A 17,871-nucleotide genomic window follows, 5' to 3' on the forward strand; every position below is an offset into this window, starting at 1 on the left:
CCGTATTTTCCGCACTATAAGGCGAGAATAAATCGAACATCGACTATTAATTAGGCGAGTTCTGAATGTAGTTGATTACACTAAGTTATATTTAGGAGTATCAGAGGTAAAAACATATATACACATTTCATTTTTTGCACTCTGTGGTTGTAAAGTGGCACATTTTGGAAAAGGTCTAGGGACATGAATACTGTCACGACGAACTGCTTGCTTAAAAATGTCTCATATAGAAAGTTGGTTACTTACGCCCGTCACTCTGAGCACTCCGTCTACAGAGGAGAAGAGGAGGTAGAGGAGTCCAACGGCCGCCAGGCGGTGCACCGTGGTACCCAGCCGTGGTCTGCACCGCAGGGAGAAACAGGGATTATTCAGCCGCAGTTCATGCGCCGGGCTCCTAGATTTTTATCTTTCACAGCAGCTGACACACCTGACTATGCCATAACCAAGACTGACTATGAGAACCAGGATTCGCGCCAGGGATCGTTTGAGCGCAGAGAGCAGCTCGGCAAAAATCACAGCTCCCAGGACTGCAAAAACAGAAACCAAAATGCAACAAGACGGACTTGGGGTGAGGGGGAAATGGAAAAACAAACACGCCCAGACCCGAGCAAACATGTCCGACCGTAGTCTCCTTTGTAGCGGATGCTCTGGTATTCGGAGTAGAAGACGGCTTTCTCCAGCATGCCGAGGATGATGACGGCGCCGATCCAGTACTGGATCCGCAGCAGATCCCTCCAGTAACAGACGCACCAGAAGAGCCAGAGCGCCCCGAACAGAACGTACACGATGCACATCACCATGAAGAACTGGGAGAGAAACGCACGCAGCTTCACTTTGAGGCCATGCAAACAGCAACCGAATGAGGTGCTGCGCTAATAAAGAAAAAAAAAGGTGAGTTATCCTTCAGGAAATAAAGATGCGTACGATCATCAGAGGCCAGTCTGCTGGGGACGAGTAGTCATGTGGTCCTTTCATCTCCACTTTCACTGAGGAGTTAAAAGGAAATCGGTCACTGGTGATATTTAAAAGCTGATTTTAGAAGGAAATTTTCTAAAAAGAAAAGTTTTACAAATAAAGTTTGGCCCTCACTTGTGAAAGCAAAGTTGAGCTGCTCTGATAAGATGTCTTCTATCTCCAAGCTGCGAGCCACAGGCTGCACCTTCACTATGAACAGGTAGGGCCCGTCCACCCAGGCTTTGGCCACCGCGCTGATTTCCTGGAAAACATCACTTAGCCTCGTCAGTGAAAATGAGCAAAAATCTTTCCAGATTTGAGAATTTTGAAACACAAGGGCACAATTTTAATTTGAAAAACATAAAAAAAAATTCTGTTTATTTAAAGGGTGCACCGATTTGAAAATCTGGGCCGAAATCGATGTGCAGCCACATCTGGATTTCAGAAATGTGAAACATAAAGCTAGGATTTTTATTAAAAAAAAAAAAAAAAAGTTCAGCTTATTAAGGGAAGCACCATTTTGAACATTTGCGCCGATGCCGATATCGATATGCAATATTCTGCTGCTATGGCCGATAATGTTACCGATATAGTATTTTTATATTTACCAATATATACATTTCCAATGTGGTGGTGTTCTCACCACCACATTGCTTCCCACAATCCTGTGCTGCATCACTATCAGTGTCCCCTTTCTGGATCACAAACAGCAACAAAATGGAAATAAACATCAGTTGTTAACATCGGCCCAGTCCTACTTATCAGGCCAATACCGATATGATAAAAAAGTTACTAAAATCGACCAATACAGATACCAATACCAATATATCGTGCATCTTTAAGTTTTCAACTACTAAACTTTGGTTTGATGTATGGTTGGGCATTTATTGTATTTTGATAAGAATTGTGATTTATTGTTGTCTCAATAAATGTCAACTATTGATGTTAAAAAAAGACTTTATTTTTATTTTCTCAACTATTTATACCGCAAGAGTATCAATAAGTATCAGTAAAATTGAAAATATGGTTAAACGCAGTTACTTTGTACAATTTAGTTAAACGTAATAAAAGGATTCCTCACCGGTTTTTCAGGCCAAGTAAAGGTCTGATTTGATGGATCACTCTGAAAGACAAAGTTACAATAAACAAAGAACACCAATAAAACCGTGCGGCCGTGTTAAACGACGCCGGAGCTTTCAGACCGATGAAACCAATCACCTTTGGACTGGACAGTGGCTGATAGGGGTTGAAGTCTGGGAAATAAACCTGCAAAAAAAAACATGTTTTTCAAACGTGTTCAGGTACCGCAGGTGTTACCGAAAGCGAATACGTTTTGTCAGCTTTTACCTTCGGGGTGAAAAGGTAGGAGCAGTTCTCAAAGTACATGTAGCCCTGAGTGTAGAAGCCGCTCCAACCGTCTTTCAACATGTGGTCCATGCCGAACATGTTCATCGCTTTGTTGTCCTTCAAAAAACAAACAAAAACAAAAACATAACTGGATTTCATCTGCAGTTACGATTTACTAAACAGGGTGACGCTTTCAGAAAACATACTCCGATCCGTATATTTGCACATTTGCTTATTAATCGCATGACAAATCAAGATGAGTTCAATAATTTCCATTCTGATGTTCAATATTTTTTGAAGGGAAATTTTGTTCACGCAGACATCATAATCCATTTCATTTACGGTTTTAGTTGTGTGGTTCTTATATCAGTTTAATTCATTGTTTTGGTCGCCATGTCTTATTTTGGATTAGAGATGCACCAATATAACAATTCGGGTTTGATGTCGATATCCGATATTAGCATTACTGTTACTATCTCTACTGTTTCAGCACCAGACCAAGCAGAAACGGATGGCAACAAGATGAAAATAAATATTGGTTGTTCATATCAGCCCAGTTTCATTTATCGGACCGATCCCATAAAAAATGATTTTCATTTGATATCGATGCTAGCACCGATAAATCGTGCTTCCCTATTTTGGATATTTAAAATATCGCCCACTTCCAGTGTGAAATGTTCTTTATAAAATTAAAGTTTATTGGTGTTTGAGAGGATGAACTTGCATTATTATACCATTATCAATACATTACTTTAAAATGGTCTCAAAATTACAATGTTGTACTTTATCGTAATAACTGCAGGGACAATTTATCGTCTGGCAAAACTGATCGGTGACAGGCCTATTTGTGCGTTGAAAGCATAATAAAAAAGAGCAGGAATGTAATTTGAACCAAGAAAACCTGAAAATGACATCAAAACATTTCCTGGGTTTGTTGGGGGGAGTGGTGGCTATGAAGTCTAGCAGCTACGCTGAGTAGAAAGACCAAACATCAACAAACAGAAGCACCGCTCACTGGGGTGTTGAAGACCTCATTGTAGCAAACGGACGAGCGCAGGTACCAGCTGATGTTAAAGGCCAGAAATTTTTCACATGACCCCATGTTGTTCAGAACTGCACAGAGGAGAGCAAACAGGATCATCAGACACAATAGGGAGCAAAAGCTCACAGTTTTAAACGACTTTCACAGATTATGTTATCAAGAGGAATGTGAGGTGGGGTGAGGTTACACAACGACCTTGAGCTCCGTAGGTCAAAGAAAAACCTGTCAGTGAAAAAAAATGCCCAGGCACAAAGAAAAGTGGCCATGATACAAGAATAAAACCGAGGCTACAGAGAAACACATGTTTTGATGCGAGTACTTACACCTCATAAAGATGGTGGTGTTGGCGTACAGCGTCTTCCGAAACACAGCGTCCTGTGTCTGAAAGCACAACACAGACAGCAACTGATGAGACTTTATCTGACGCAGCAACTCGTCTTTTCTTCCCTTTTCTGGACCTCTATGAGGAAGCCAGTGACAGTCCGGCGCTGAACCGCCTGGCAGTGTCTGGTTTTGCCGATTACGGATTCCACCATTAATGCATCCTTTTCTAATGCCAGTTAGAAAATTCAGGGTAATTTACAAATATACAGATACAACTTTCCAGATGCGTATTGATACTGTTCAATTTTTGGATCGAAGGAAGGAAAGAAGAGAAGAAAGAAAGAGAGGAATCAAGAAAGAAAAATAGAAAGAAAGCTGTGAGGAAGGGTGAAAGGAACGAAGGAAGGGAAGGAGAAAAGGAGGATGAAATTAATTAAGGAACAAAGGGTGCAAGGAAGGATGGAAGGAAAGAAATAAGCCTTCCTTCCTTCTTTTGTTTATCATAGAGAAAATAGATTATTTTCATAAAAATCATTTGCAGTGATATCGCTAAATTGTATGTAATATTGGCAAATTCCCAAAATTGACACAGGGGTCGGGATTGTTGCTTTTGCTGTTGGAGTTTTTCCACTGTCGTCTCCATGACAGCGCAACAAATACAAAAACAAACATATTTGAAACTACTATTTAATTCAATTATTGTATGTTTTTAAGAGCTACAGCTGCCACATTTAATCTAACTGGAGTTGAGATTAAGTAGATTTGATGGTTCTTAAAATTCTCCTTTGTGACCTTTATTATTATTTACATAAAAACAACGAAATATCATGACAAGAGCTTGTTCCATGTAGTCCATTCCTAACATTATGGATAACTGGATTAATTTCCTGGTGAATGAGCAAAAAAATGAATGGACTGATGGAATTAAATCTTGGAATTCAAGTTTATCTCTACATCTATTTATTTCGCCTATGGCACAACGGTTAGCATCCCTGAATTTAAGAATACCTTAACAGCAATTATTATTGCTGGCAGGCGTACATCTTTAAAAATATATATATTTTTTTTCATTAAAAGCTGCCTTAACAGTCCAGGAGACAGCCTGCCTTTAGTTTGTTACAGACATTTTGGATTCTATCGAAGGAAAATTCCGGGTATTTAAAAAAATGACAAGAACATCAGCAGTCATGTATCATTAGCCTTGCTGACAGCAGCTGGACCTCTCATCCGGAGGAGCGCTTTGCTAGTGGCTAGTTAGCAGCCTTAGCTACCAGCTGCTGAACATTTAGCACGAGCCTGGGCTTTCTCCGTAGAAACGCTCACACCGAAGGTAAAACACTGACCGAGTTGATGTTTACGCTCCATACTGAGACCTCCGCCGCCCTTCCGAGGTGAAAACCGAACGCTAAGACCACCAAACACAAGCGATGAAACTGGACATCTAGCATCTTGCAGAAATGCACTGCAGGTAAGGTGGACTTGCATCCGCCTCCAGGTCCGGCTGGGCGATTTTCCCCTGTAACTTACGCAACCGCCACAAGAGGGAGACAGAGGTCATTAAACAATTCCATATTTTGCCATAAGGTGGATTTCGAACTTGTTTGATTTGAATAATAACAAACGAGAGCTATTTATTCAAACAAAAATGGAAATATTATTCTTGTATGTATGTATGTATGTATGTATGTATGTATGTATGTATGTATGTATGTATGTATGTTAAATTAGTTAATTTACAATTATGTATTGAAGTGATGATTAAAAACAGAAAAATGCGATTTGAAACACGCAACCCAAGAATAATAGTTTTTTTTTTCTTACAACATAGCGGAACTTTAGCGTTAATGAAATTTTTATAGACGTAGAATAGTTTCCGATGTCATTTTATGCCTCTTATGGTGCATTTTATGTACTAATATTTGTATTAAATATTTTTTTTACTAAATAAAAAAAGTAATATGTTTCCTTGCGGTTTTTTTGTTGTTGATGTTGTTGCTACAATATGTTTTTACTGCCAAGCTTGCCACTCACAATATGGCGGAGTCGCTACGCATCCACTGACACGACGTAGGATTTCGTTTTATTTTGAAAATCCTCACCGTGCGTTGGATTTTTGTTGCGGATTTGACGCACTCACTTCCTTCTTCTACACGCTCAGCCTTCAGCTGTCAATAGGAACACGTTAACTCATAAAAAACCAGTCATTGTGTTTCACTGAAGGAGAAAGGACCACAGTAAACAGCTGCTGTTTCTGTCCGAGTTTGCTTGAAATGGCGGCAAAGAGCGAACCTATTATTAGGTATTTGCATGTTGCTTCATGTTATGTCTGTCCTGCAACTTGACCTTTGGCATATTTTGATGAATAAAACTGAATGGAGAAAGTTTAGATTTGCACATTTAATGCTTTCTATTAAATGAAAAGTATATGGGTATACTAATTCACTAGATTTTAGGTTTATTTACTTTTTTTATTCACCAATTTTGCATGTAATTTTTTAATAGCTGAATAATAAGTGTAGTCTTTTCTTTTATAACTGGGTTTCAGTGTTGTCCCTAATGATGAGGGGAAGGAGAAATTCAAAAAAAGTGAGAATGTTGCTTTTTACAGGTATGTATACAATATTTTTAATGTGACTTTTTGATTGAGAAAGATCCATGCGCTTATAAATTTTGATCTACTTTTGAGGCGACAGATCCAGGGTCCAAACCTGAAATACCGACTTCTTTTGGATTCCCTTGTCCTCACGGAGAAGGGCGCACGTTTTGAGCTTTTGGAAGATGGCACAAAGGTTGGTTTACTGAAACTCAACAGGAAAAATTATCCATGTTTTTTTTTTCCACATTACATATACTTTATATTGGGGGTAATTTACTCAATTTACAAAGCAGAGCCAGGATTAGTCCAGCGATAAACCTGAGGGACAAAACATTTTCATAAAAAGGATGTCAACATCAAAACTTAACTTTTTTTTAAATTAACAATACAAAAGCAGATGAGCCCGACTGCGTCCGCATCAGCATCAAGGGTCAAGTGGTTGTCGACAATTGTACCAAGATATTTCCAATGTTGCACATCTACTGTGCTGTTTATGTTTAATCATTCTTTAGGAAACCTAACCTCTGGCTGAGGGAAGCCATTTATCTGATAAGGAAAAGGGAAAAGTTATTTTTGTACTTCATAAAAATTTATGGCACTTCCCAACAGACTAAAGGTTGCTTTTAAAATAACCCTACGCTTGGGTAAAATACTGATGATCAAATTGGTTTTTATTAGTTTAAAACTTTGACAAAAACATGAAAGGACTTGTCTCTTTGTCATCTTGTCTTGAATTTCTGTCTTTCTGTGAAAGTAATTCAAGAAGGAAGGAAATCCTTTTAAGAAATTGTATGAATTTCTCGGTGGAAATTCTTGAAATTTCACTCATTCTTCATGTGATGTAGATATTTTTTGATGACATTTATACAGTTGTATCTCTTTGATATAATTTCTCTCTGCCTCTTTGGTCTTTATCAGAAGATCCTTACCCTTCCATCCAAATAAACAATTTTCTTCATGAACCATTTTTTTTATCCACAGACCAGACTGCTTCTTTCTTTGACACCTTGCAAAAACGACACCGTAAGGATTGTAATAGACGAGATCTGGCCCATCAAAACTCGTTACAGAATTCCAGATGTGTTGACCGGGGAACCTCCAAGTGAACAGTAAGAGCTACCGAACTTCCAATATCCTCTTGTTCCGATTATATTCAGCATTTCTGCATACGAGCATCACTGGAAATTCACCGTTTTCTTTTTTGCAGGTTGAGAGTGGAGAGCAAGACTAAGGACTCCGTCACCCTGTCCTGGTCTTCAGGACGATACCAGGTCAGAGTGTGGCACTTCCCTTTCAGGCTGGAGGTTTTGTGTGATCAGGAAGTGATCGTCACCTTCAACTCCAAGGACAAACTGTGGTTTGAAAGCTTGCAGAATAAACCCAGGTGAAGTTGTAAGACAATCTTTTCATTCTAACAAAGATGGTGGTCCTATAATTATTTAAGATGTCTTTTTTGTTGTTGTTTTTGTATTATTTTTATTTTTATTTTTTTTTAACCTGGCATCATCACAACGTAGTAAGGTGAGGAAATAAGAAAACTCAAAGTGCAAATTCAGGCTGCTCTTTATGAAAACTTCATTTGGTCTTTTGGTTGCTTTCTGCTTCTGTTTCAGCTTGAAGAGGACAAGAACTCACTGTGGAGGGAGACTTTTAGGAACTTTGAGGACATCAAAGCAAACGGTTTGCACCCACTTTGGGTTTTATTTCATTCTTTTTTGTTTTCTTCTCTATTTGTATTCCAAAACTTTCATTAACCCTTCAATCTTTTCACGGTTGTCACGTAGCAACGACAAACTTTGATGTGTTAGTGACCGAAACACAGCAGTGTACTGCAGTTACAGCTGTAGGTTGTAGTCTTCTTTTTTCTCACGATTGTGTCCTCTATACCACATGCAGACCCGTTGCTATAGCAACTGATTGACAACAATGTTACTAGTGTCAGGATTTAACACCAAAAAACACGCAAAATGTTTCCCATGCAAAGAACAGAACATTCACTCAGCTACAGTTTTATCTTTTCAGGATTGATGTTTATTTTGTGGTTATTAAAGTGATTATTAATAATTAATCACTGTACTAATCTACCAAATTAGATCATTTAAACACCTGCTCCAGTGATGATCTGTCAGAGAGTTGGAGTGTGTGTCACCTCTTTTCTTTTTAACTGAACTGATACACACCTAATTCCACAGCACATCTACATTAAGGTTGTCAAAGTCAAGCTAGCATAACTGACCTGAAGTAAGTAAGGGGGGATTTTTATTTTAAAAAAGTAAGACCAAACCTTCAAAGTTACATTCTACTTTGTGTTGATCTATCACATAAAATCCCCTCAAAGTAAATAAATGTTTGAGGCTAAAACTCAACAAATGTGAAAAAGTTCAAGACATCGACTGATTCTCGAGTTTGTACCCCTTTGGTAACCAACTGCTTGCTTTTGGGGTTTCATCTTTATTACGACAACAAATCCTGAATGTTGATTTAGTTATTTAAGTACTCTATTTTTATTTTTTCCAGGTCCCAGCAGCCTCGGCGCAGACTTCTGCCTTCACGGGTTCCAGCATGTCTACGGTCTGCCGCAGCACGCAGACAGGCTGCGGCTCAGAGACACCAGGTGATCACGTCTCACATCGTCAGTGTCGTCACTTCAACTGTGACATCAACGATGTATTTCCTCCTGCAGCGATGGCGAACCTTATCGGTTATACAACCTGGACGTGTTCGCCGCCGACTTGTACTGCCGGCTCGGTTTGTACGGATCTGTGCCGCTGATAGTGGCTCACAAACCGGACAGGACCGTTGGCGTGTTCTGGCTGAACGCGTCGGACACGTTCATAAACATCCAGTACTCCCCATCCGACCCTCAGGTAAGCTTTTCTCAGTGAGATGAGAATGTTTTTTTTTTCTATAATTGCTTATTTTTCAAGGAGGAGAAGCAACATTATACAGCTTTCATGTTCAAGAATAATTACACTTACCCTGCTACCTGCACATTGTAGTTCCAGTTATAATTTTTCCTCATTAATTACCGTTTTTATTTATTTCATTTTAGTTAAGTATAACAACCTTTGTGAATGCCATCTGGTTAAAAATTTAAAATTTTCCCCAAAACAAAAAAGGCAGTGAAGGATTTTATCAAACTTTTCGCAATGCACTGCAACTTTTTCATGTGCAAAATGATTTCCAGTGCCAAACTCTCCGTCTCGCAGGGCGGTGAAACGCCTCCGGTGAAGAAGCGGCGGCTGCGGCCTCAGACCGACGTCCACTGGCTCTCGGAGAGCGGCGTGATCGACTGCATGATTCTGCTCGGGCCCGCGCCCCGGCAGCTCTTCAAGCAGTACGCTCAGCTCACAGGTGCGCAAGTGGTTGTTAATTTATTGGAACATTTCGCGCATCTAAAAAAATAAAATAAAATTAAAAAAAATCACTTCTTGTTATCTTGCCATTTAGGATACCAAGCCATGCCGCCGCTGTTTTCCCTCGGTTACCACCAGTGCCGCTGGAACTACAACGATGAGGCCGACGTGAAGGCCGTGGACGCCGGGTTCGATCGCCACAAGATCCCGTACGACGTCATCTGGCTGGACATCGAGCACACGGACGGGAAGCGCTACTTCACCTGGGACCCCGCTCTGTTTCCCAAACCGGTGGCTCTGCAGCAACATCTGGAGAAGAAGAAGCGGAAGGTCGGTTGCAAAAATTTGCACAATTTACTGAATTTTCCTTTTGCTTTGAACCTTTTTTTGTTTGTTTGTTTGTTTGAATTTCAGATGGTTGTGATAAGTGATCCGCATATTAAGGTCGACCCTGATTGGCCGCTCTACCGTGAGGCCAGAGATGGAGGGCATTTTGTTAAGGACAGAGAGGGGCAGATCTTTCAGGGAACATGCTGGCCAGGTGATGCCTGACCAAAAACTGCACCAACCTCTGAACACTTTGAAGAAAGAAGAAAAAGCCCAGAAAAATCCTAATTGCAGATTGTCTTTGCCTTTCTCACAGGCGAGTCGTCCTATCTTGACTTCAGTTGTCCTGAAACCCGAGCGTGGTACTCCAGGTGCTACAGCTTTGATAAATACAAGGTAATGATCAACAGAGAAAGTTTGGCTTATGATCAGGAGAAAAACACGAGACTTTAATTATGGGTCTGTTTAATACCTGCTCATTTTCAAAAGGTACTTTTAACTGACAAACAAAACCCACCTGGACGTGTATTCTGATTTATTGAATATGACTGCATAGAAGAGAATTGGTGATGCTACGGGCTTCTGATTTTTCCAAAATTCCCCAAGAACGTTGTTGGAGTTCACAGCATCATGAGTTCTTTTACAAGCCAGAAAATCCAAAAAATATATATTTTTATTTCAAAATGCATGATTGGGTTTCTCAGCAGGTATTTTCAAATATGATGGCAATTCCACACAGAAATGGGTTCAAAGACTTGGGTTGCATTCACACCAGCCATGTTTAATCCGCTTTAATCAAACTCTAGTTTGTTTGTCTAGAAAGTCCGGTTCGTTTTTGAAGGTGTGAACACACAACCAAACTCTGGTCTGCCTAAAGACCCTGGTCTCGGTTTGGTCGCAGTGAACTCTGGCGCAGTTTGAATGCAAGCGGACCAGAGATCGCTCCAAAAGCAGGAAGTGGACTACAGCGCAGGGCTTTCTGGGTCAGTAGAGTCAAAATAAATGCGCAAGTCTAGCACTACAGGGAAAAATGGCTGGTGTTTCACCATAGACAAAAATAGAAACCCTACAACCGCTAAAATCTGATGCTACTCCACTGTTGTTTACATTTTGTGAAGGGGAAAGTTGCGCTGATCTTCTTTGGAAATTTTCGCGCCGTTTCTTCCAGTCGTTCTTGGCGCAACACCACCACGGGCAAGGAGGTGAATTGGTTTGAATCGTTTGACACAGTGCAGTGAGAAAGCGAACCAAACCGAAAATGTAAAATATTATCAGAGAAGAATTAACGCTATCAACGGGCAAAATAATACAACCAAGAAGCAAAAACAAAAAAATAACGCTCACTGACTCGACCACATATTGTGATCCTGTGTGTCATGAAGGGATCGACGCCGTCGCTGTTTGTGTGGAATGACATGAACGAGCCATCCGTCTTCAACGGGCCAGAACAGACGATGCCGAAGGACGCGGTGCACCACGGAGGCTGGGAGCATCGGGAGCTGCACAACCTGTATGGCTTCTATCAGGTCCGCAGGTCTTCTCTCCTAAGCTACATTCACTAACATTTACTATTTAAGCTAAATCGTGTCATTGCGCGCTCTTGCAGCACATGGCCACGGCGGACGGTCTGACGTCCCGCTCAGGAGGCTCCGAGAGGCCATTTGTTCTCACACGCTCGTTCTTTGCTGGGTCACAGAGGCTGGGTGAGGGACTCAAACTGGATGCATTTTTTAGACTTTGTGTCTCATGAACCCAGAACCAGACTTTTTTTGCTTTCATGTCGAATGCAGGCGCAATATGGACCGGCGACAACGTAGCCACCTGGGAGTATCTGAAGATTTCACTGCCAATGGTTTTGACCCTGAACCTGACAGGCATTGCATTTTGTGGAGGTAAGCCTTGGTTTTACTGCTTAAATTATGCATGTTAATGTAAAAAAAAAAGGAAAAAAAAAGAAGAGTTTTTGACAAATCTGTGTGCACATTTTTGCAGCCATTCTGTTACTTCAAAGAAATCTCATTACTTTGTGCATCGGTTGCATTTCTTTTAGGGGTGGGCATTTATCGCATCGCTTATTATTTATAGTGATAATTTTCTTAGCGTGATAAGAATTTTGATTTATCAATGTCACGATAAATTTTAATTAATGATGTTTTAACCCCCCCAAAACTGTCCGTGTTATCCAGATTGAAAAACTGTAATTTGTAAAAGCACTAAAACCACAAGACAAATATAATAGTTTTTATTTGCTGCTCAACAATAAACAAAGCAGAATGAGTTTAATTAAACAGATAAAGAAGTCAGTGTTTTGCAGGAAAGGTAAGTTTAAATAATTGTAGAGCTAAAACTTAAAAAGAGAAAGGCATACAGTTGTAAAAATCTTTTGATTGAGGATGAAAGTAAATAAATACTCAACCTATTCTCAGCAATAAGAGCAAGAATTGGCTCACTGTTTCTTTAAAAATGTTTGCTATACTAAGCCAGGTCCAATTAATTAATTAAGAGTAGATTTGATTTCTCTAAAATCAGTTTTTACACTTAATATCTACCATTGCAAGAAGATTTTAATGAATTAGTAATAATTTCCCTCTAATTAATGATTATGATTAATGTTTTTTTTGTGTGTGTTCCAGCTGATGTCGGTGGGTTTGTTAAGGATCCAGATCCAGAGTTGTTGGTGCGCTGGTACCAGGCAGGAGCTCTGCTGCCGTTCTTCCGCGGCCACTCCGCAAACGACACAAAGCGGCGGGAGCCTTGGCTTTTTGGGGAAGAGGTCACCGCGGCGATACGCACCGCCATCCAGCAACGGTAAAAAAAACAAAACAAAAAAAAAACATCTGAGCAATTTTTTAGATGTATTTAATGCTTAAAATTCCACAATTTTCCAGTCTTTTTGAGATGTTTTTTTAAACTTAAATGTTATTTTTAATATCCTTCAAAGGTATTTGGCAAAACCTAATCTAAAATTAGTGGAAAATGTATTAAAACAGGAATTACTTTGTCACTCCTCTGCTTCCAGGTACTGCTTTTTGCCGTTCTGGTACACTCTCTTCCACTTCGCTCACACCTCTGGTATGCCTCCAGTCAGGTTAGTGATGCTGCCCTCTGCTGTTCACCTACAGAAATACAGCTAAAAACGTGCTGCGTCTGCGATCTGCTGCAACCTGCAGCTCAAGAGCCAGAAGTGACTCTAGGGACCCTCCACTCCACAATGGCTCTTGATTGACTAAAATATATTTAATAATATGATAACACAAGATGGTTTTAGCATTTTTTTTTCAAGAAATAACTGCATTGAATCTCCACTTTTTAAATTTATTATTGCCATTCAGTTCAAAATTTTGTGCTTTTGTGTTTTTTTCTTTTTGCACAAATATTAAGTATTCATTCTCTCTTTACAGTTTTTATGTGTTTTTTTTTTCACATTTCTGTCTCTAAACAAGTTTTATTTATCTGAACTGAGTGCAAATATGGCTCTTTGGATTACTTTTACTGGGATTAGATTTATTATTCGTGCCAATCTGCACAAAAACGTAAAACATTCACTCTCTTGCAGACCTCTTTGGGTGGAGTTCCCAGAAGAGGAGAGCGCCTTCACCGAGGACAACCAGTACATGATTGGTGATGAACACTTCTTCGATTCACTTCTCCATATTGAAATATTACACATTTGTTTTTTTCTGAAGTTAGTTGTTTTTGTCTCACTTAGGGGGAGCCCTGCTCGCCTGTCCTGTGACGGAACAAGGCGCTCAGACAGTCAAAGTCTTACTTCCCGGCTCTGATGAGGTAAAGGCGTTTATAACTGTAACCGTTTATGAATATGGGACATTAAAGATTTCCTTCTGTCATAGATTTGGTACGACATCAGCTCTGCAAAGGCGTACAAAGGAGGAAAGAGTTTGAGTCTTCCTGTCAACCTGGACACAGTAAGCTTTTCCGTGGTTTAAATGGCATACACCGTTTTCTCACTGTTGTCGAATTCAGGAAACAGATTGTACTAGAAGCCTAACCCGAAAGATCAAATCTTGCTCCAGTTAAATGTGTTTACAGCTAAGTTTACTTTTGGCAGGTTCCAGTGTTTCAGCGGGGCGGCTCGGTGGTCTGCAGGTCAACGGGAAGCGGCACCTGTACGGCCGACTACCAGAAGCTACCTCTAGATGTCACTGTGGGCCTAAACTCCCAGGTAGCAACTCAGACCTGATGCAACAGTAGCAGCTTAGACCAGATAGATTTAAAACAGCTATTCCCAAAAACATCAAATATTAGTAAACATACAGTAAATGCTAATATTTACTGTACACCAAAATGTTAATGCTACTCTATTCTACTTTATGATATCAAATCTACTATAGTACATAATCACATATTTGTCTCAAGAGTCCTCTAAAACTATGGATAGTGAAAGTCTACATGGTTAAAGTTCTTGCTCTTGAATGTCAGAATTTTTTTTTTAAACTATCAGACAAATTTTGAAACATCGGTGTGGAAAAGCAATGAATTTTTGAGAGAGCTGATTTGCAGGAGCCCCACAAATTAATATCAGCAAATTATGCGGATATTTTCTCACCTTTCTCAATCAATGAAGTATTTCTGAATTGAATTGAATCAGCTTTAGCGCGTGTAGTAACAGTGTGGCTCTTCTGATCTGTGTGTTTTTCAGAACAAAACCGAATTTTATGACCAATACTTAAAGATTTGCCATATTTCAGAAGTGTCCTCCATAAACAGACAAGATGTGTTTTCAGCTAAACCTTAGAGAGTTTGCTAGCATCCTTGTGTTTTGACATGGAACATTTCTACCCGTGTTGCTCCTCAACGTTCAGGCCAGTGCAGACGGAGAGCTGTACCTGGACGACGGCCACTCCTTCGAGTACCGTGACAAAAAAGCCTTCTCCCTGCGGCGGTTCAGCATGGCGTCGGGCCGTCTTCTCTGTCGGTGAGTCACGCTGCTGAAAACGTGAAAATTCTCAAGTTGAGGTTGGGAAAATCTGCTGCTGCTGACTCAACGCGGACCGGTTTGACGTTTGCTGTTGCGGTTGCTTCTCCCAGTTCGGCCAGTGAAGAGGGGAGGTTTGACTGTGACAACGTCGTTCAGTCCGTTTCCATCATGGGAGTGAAGAGCAAGCCGACCACGGTGAACGTCCACGTCCCAGGTGAGGACGTCCACGAAATGAGCACATTTAACTCGTACCGAAAGAAGTTTGAGTGTTTCAAGGGAAGATTTGTAAGTTTTACAGCACATCGGATTATAATACATGATGAAACCGAGCAAATAACGATGTGAAAACCAAATAAGGTTCCTTTGTTTTGAACATCGTTAAATTTAATGATGGTTGTTTCGGCTGCTCTCTGCGCAGCTCTTCTCCAGCAGAGAAGTCCACACAGCAAAAACACAGAATCTTACCAAGTATTTCTGGTTTAGTTTCTAGTGCAAATATCTTAGCTTTGTCTCATTTCAAGTCTACTAACTTACAAGTAACTTTTCAGCAAGATATAGGAGCTTGTTTTAAGTGAATAACTCTTTGAAAAAGTACTAGCTATAAGTGAAATAACCTGCCAGTGGAACAAGACATTTTTTTCCATATTATAACTTAAAATGTCTTGTTCCACAGGCAGATTATTTAACTTATAGCTAGTAATTTTTAATCACTATTAAGGAATTATTGACAGGTTTTTTCTTATTCAAGGGTACTAAAATATTTGCACTAGAAACTAGACCAAAAACATTTTATCTGTATCTGAGACTGGAAAAAATGTGAATTTTGAGACTTTCTATTTGTTACATTCTTGCAAAATTGATCATCTCTCTAAATCAGTGATCAAGAGTGCTATATTTCTGATCGAACCTTCCCAGGCAGAGCAACTGGAGTCATGTTGAAGTAAAAAAAAGAAAAGAAAAGAAAAAAAGAGGATAAATAAATAAATAGTTTACTTTGTGTATCTGCAGTAGCCTTACACCACCACAGGGGGCTCTGATCCTTCCCATGCCTGCCATTAACTGTGTTTTTATTACAAATGTGGCCAAAACTTTGTCAATATTCCACTAAAAAAACCCACACATTTCCCAATTGTGGTGTTTCAATTAAATAAGAAATACAATGAAACTCACACGTGGATGAGTTTGTTCACGCGATAAGTGATTAAAGAACATGCCACGCCATCATCCTCCTACCACTTCCTGTCGTCTTCTTTGTGGTTTCCACCAGTAGTAACATCTGGTTGTTGATTATGTGACTCGTCTGATGTGGAAAAAAAGTGCTTTCATGGCAGTTTTGCAAAAAACACCAATTTCGATACAGTTTAAATAAAAAAAACTCATCATAGCACAAAAATATTTTAGTGAAAAAGGTTAACTTTTTTGAAATTGCCGCGTTTCAATTAACCAAATTCATTTTCAGGATTCCAATTAGCGCAGTCATACGGTCAATGGAAACAGCTATTGTTAAGTCAGTTTTGTAAGCTTCTTGCCTTAAAAGTTGCTTTAATTTAAAGCTAAGCAAGCCTTGTTCTGATCTTCTCACCAGGTGCTAAATCCATCTCTGCTTCCTTTGAGTTCCTGGAAGCCTGCTGCAAGCTCAGACTGAACAACCTGAACGTCAGAGCGACGACGGACTGGGACATACAAATCAACTGATCCTGGAGAAATCCCTGACTGCTTTTCCTTTGGCACTGATTGCGTATTCCCGCAATGGGAACAGTCAGGAATACGATGGTTGCTAATTTTATCAGTTGAATGGGACAATATTTGACCTAATGAATGTGATTGCTTGGACTGATTAACTGTTTTGTTGCTAATGGAGCTGCAGACAAATATCAACAAGGTGTGGGCGATTTTACATTACTGTAATCATTTTAACTCTTTTTGTGTTCAGATTTTGACTTGTGAAGTCATTTTCAAATCAAAGTTTTTTCCTTAAACTGCTCCTTGTTTTAGTTCAGAAGCTAAATCTACTGTCTCCTGCAAAAATCCTCCACCTTACTGGAATGTTATCATGTTTAAAATTTCAAACTTGACTAGAATGTAAAGGGGGTTTTGTGAAATATGAACACAACGTAGCACATAATGCGAAGAGGAAGGTAAATGATATATAGTTTTGAATCATGGTTCAGTCAAAGTCCAGATAGAGCTTATTGAGAATGAGCTGCAGAGTGATGAAAGTGACAGGTGAGAAAGAGAGAAGAAAATAGGCATACATGGCAGCTAATATTGAACATCGCAATATTTACTAACAAGATTTTCTGATATTTTACAGCTCTTTAATCAGAATAACTTTCCAATAAAGATAGAAAACACATACTTGTAGGATTCACAAAAAGAGGTAAGATCAGTCCAGGTTAATCTTTAAGAAGATGGCAGGAAAGCAGCATAATTTAAGGCATCATCTGTTGAAAATTGTTTCTTTTTGGTTCCTTATATCCTGTTCTTTCCACTTTAAGAATTAAGAGAAGAATTAAGACGTTTAATTCGGATGTTTTTTTCTGATAATTTTGGCTCTAATCTCAGAATTTTAACTTTTTTCTCAGAATTCTGACTTTAACCTTCTGAGATAAAAAGTCAGAATTAGTTTTTTCAGTGACCCTAAACCTCTTCCACACAAAAAAGGGAATCGGTTCAAGAGAATAAAAAAAATGGTAAGGTAGTGTACACTTATCCTGACAAGCTGAGATGTCAGACAATGAGCTTTAACCAAACTTTAACTCATACTGATGAATGACTCTTTAATGTCAGAGTGCCAGAGATCTTTTTAGTAAAATCTATCTAATTTGTACTACAATCCAATCTTCAAGTCTCAGACTTCCTTCTTAGTCAAAACGCAAAGTAAAACAATGATATTCCAATGAACAAGTCTGCTTTGTGTTATTATTACCATGACGACTTTTCCAACATTTCCGTTATCAACATGTGTTATCTGGTACAGTGACGA

The 17,871-nt window shown here is 39.5% G+C and overlaps 2 protein-coding genes across 3 annotated transcripts in view; one reads left to right on the plus strand and one right to left on the minus strand.

Moving 5' to 3' along the window:
- ganc (glucosidase, alpha; neutral C) overlaps window positions 1–17,786 on the plus strand; it is a 21,111-nt gene extending 3,325 nt beyond the window's left edge. The window contains exons 1-25 of one of the 2 annotated variants that reach the window (XM_016680421.1): window positions 5,781–5,966; window positions 6,213–6,275; window positions 6,354–6,456; window positions 7,245–7,372; window positions 7,471–7,647; window positions 7,781–7,784; window positions 7,877–7,943; window positions 8,781–8,877; window positions 8,947–9,130; window positions 9,473–9,617; window positions 9,714–9,949; window positions 10,034–10,160; window positions 10,263–10,342; window positions 11,329–11,472; window positions 11,553–11,649; window positions 11,737–11,838; window positions 12,580–12,754; window positions 12,966–13,034; window positions 13,503–13,567; window positions 13,656–13,732; window positions 13,798–13,872; window positions 14,016–14,129; window positions 14,770–14,882; window positions 14,996–15,099; window positions 16,471–17,786. In XM_016680421.1, the coding sequence (XP_016535907.1) occupies window positions 5,938–5,966; window positions 6,213–6,275; window positions 6,354–6,456; window positions 7,245–7,372; window positions 7,471–7,647; window positions 7,781–7,784; window positions 7,877–7,943; window positions 8,781–8,877; window positions 8,947–9,130; window positions 9,473–9,617; window positions 9,714–9,949; window positions 10,034–10,160; window positions 10,263–10,342; window positions 11,329–11,472; window positions 11,553–11,649; window positions 11,737–11,838; window positions 12,580–12,754; window positions 12,966–13,034; window positions 13,503–13,567; window positions 13,656–13,732; window positions 13,798–13,872; window positions 14,016–14,129; window positions 14,770–14,882; window positions 14,996–15,099; window positions 16,471–16,580 (2,685 nt within the window). In that variant the 5' untranslated portion in view covers window positions 5,781–5,937 and the 3' untranslated portion in view covers window positions 16,581–17,786. Of the gene's footprint in view, window positions 1–5,780; window positions 5,967–6,212; window positions 6,276–6,353; window positions 6,457–7,244; window positions 7,373–7,470; window positions 7,648–7,780; window positions 7,785–7,876; window positions 7,944–8,780; window positions 8,878–8,946; window positions 9,131–9,472; window positions 9,618–9,713; window positions 9,950–10,033; window positions 10,161–10,262; window positions 10,343–11,328; window positions 11,473–11,552; window positions 11,650–11,736; window positions 11,839–12,579; window positions 12,755–12,965; window positions 13,035–13,502; window positions 13,568–13,655; window positions 13,733–13,797; window positions 13,873–14,015; window positions 14,130–14,769; window positions 14,883–14,995; window positions 15,100–16,470 lie in introns of those variants that run through there. The other variant, XM_016680422.1, reaches the window with a different exon arrangement.
- Window positions 208–5,218, minus strand: LOC103150047 (transmembrane protein 87A-like). The gene is made up of 11 exons (XM_007569481.2): window positions 5,011–5,218; window positions 3,667–3,724; window positions 3,317–3,414; window positions 2,302–2,418; window positions 2,173–2,220; window positions 2,036–2,077; window positions 1,090–1,216; window positions 925–986; window positions 623–806; window positions 428–527; window positions 208–340 (listed from the first exon to the last, which is right to left on the minus strand). The coding sequence occupies exons 1-11, from the start codon at window positions 5,113–5,115 to the stop codon at window positions 223–225; spliced, it is 1,059 nt and encodes a 352-aa protein (XP_007569543.2). The 5' UTR covers window positions 5,116–5,218; the 3' UTR covers window positions 208–222.
- Window positions 17,787–17,871: the final 85 nt, after the last annotated feature.

The sequence above is a fragment of the Poecilia formosa genome, unplaced genomic scaffold (assembly GCF_000485575.1).
Source record: "Poecilia formosa unplaced genomic scaffold, Poecilia_formosa-5.1.2 Scaffold241, whole genome shotgun sequence".
In the NCBI taxonomy this organism is placed as follows: domain Eukaryota; kingdom Metazoa; phylum Chordata; class Actinopteri; order Cyprinodontiformes; family Poeciliidae; genus Poecilia; species Poecilia formosa.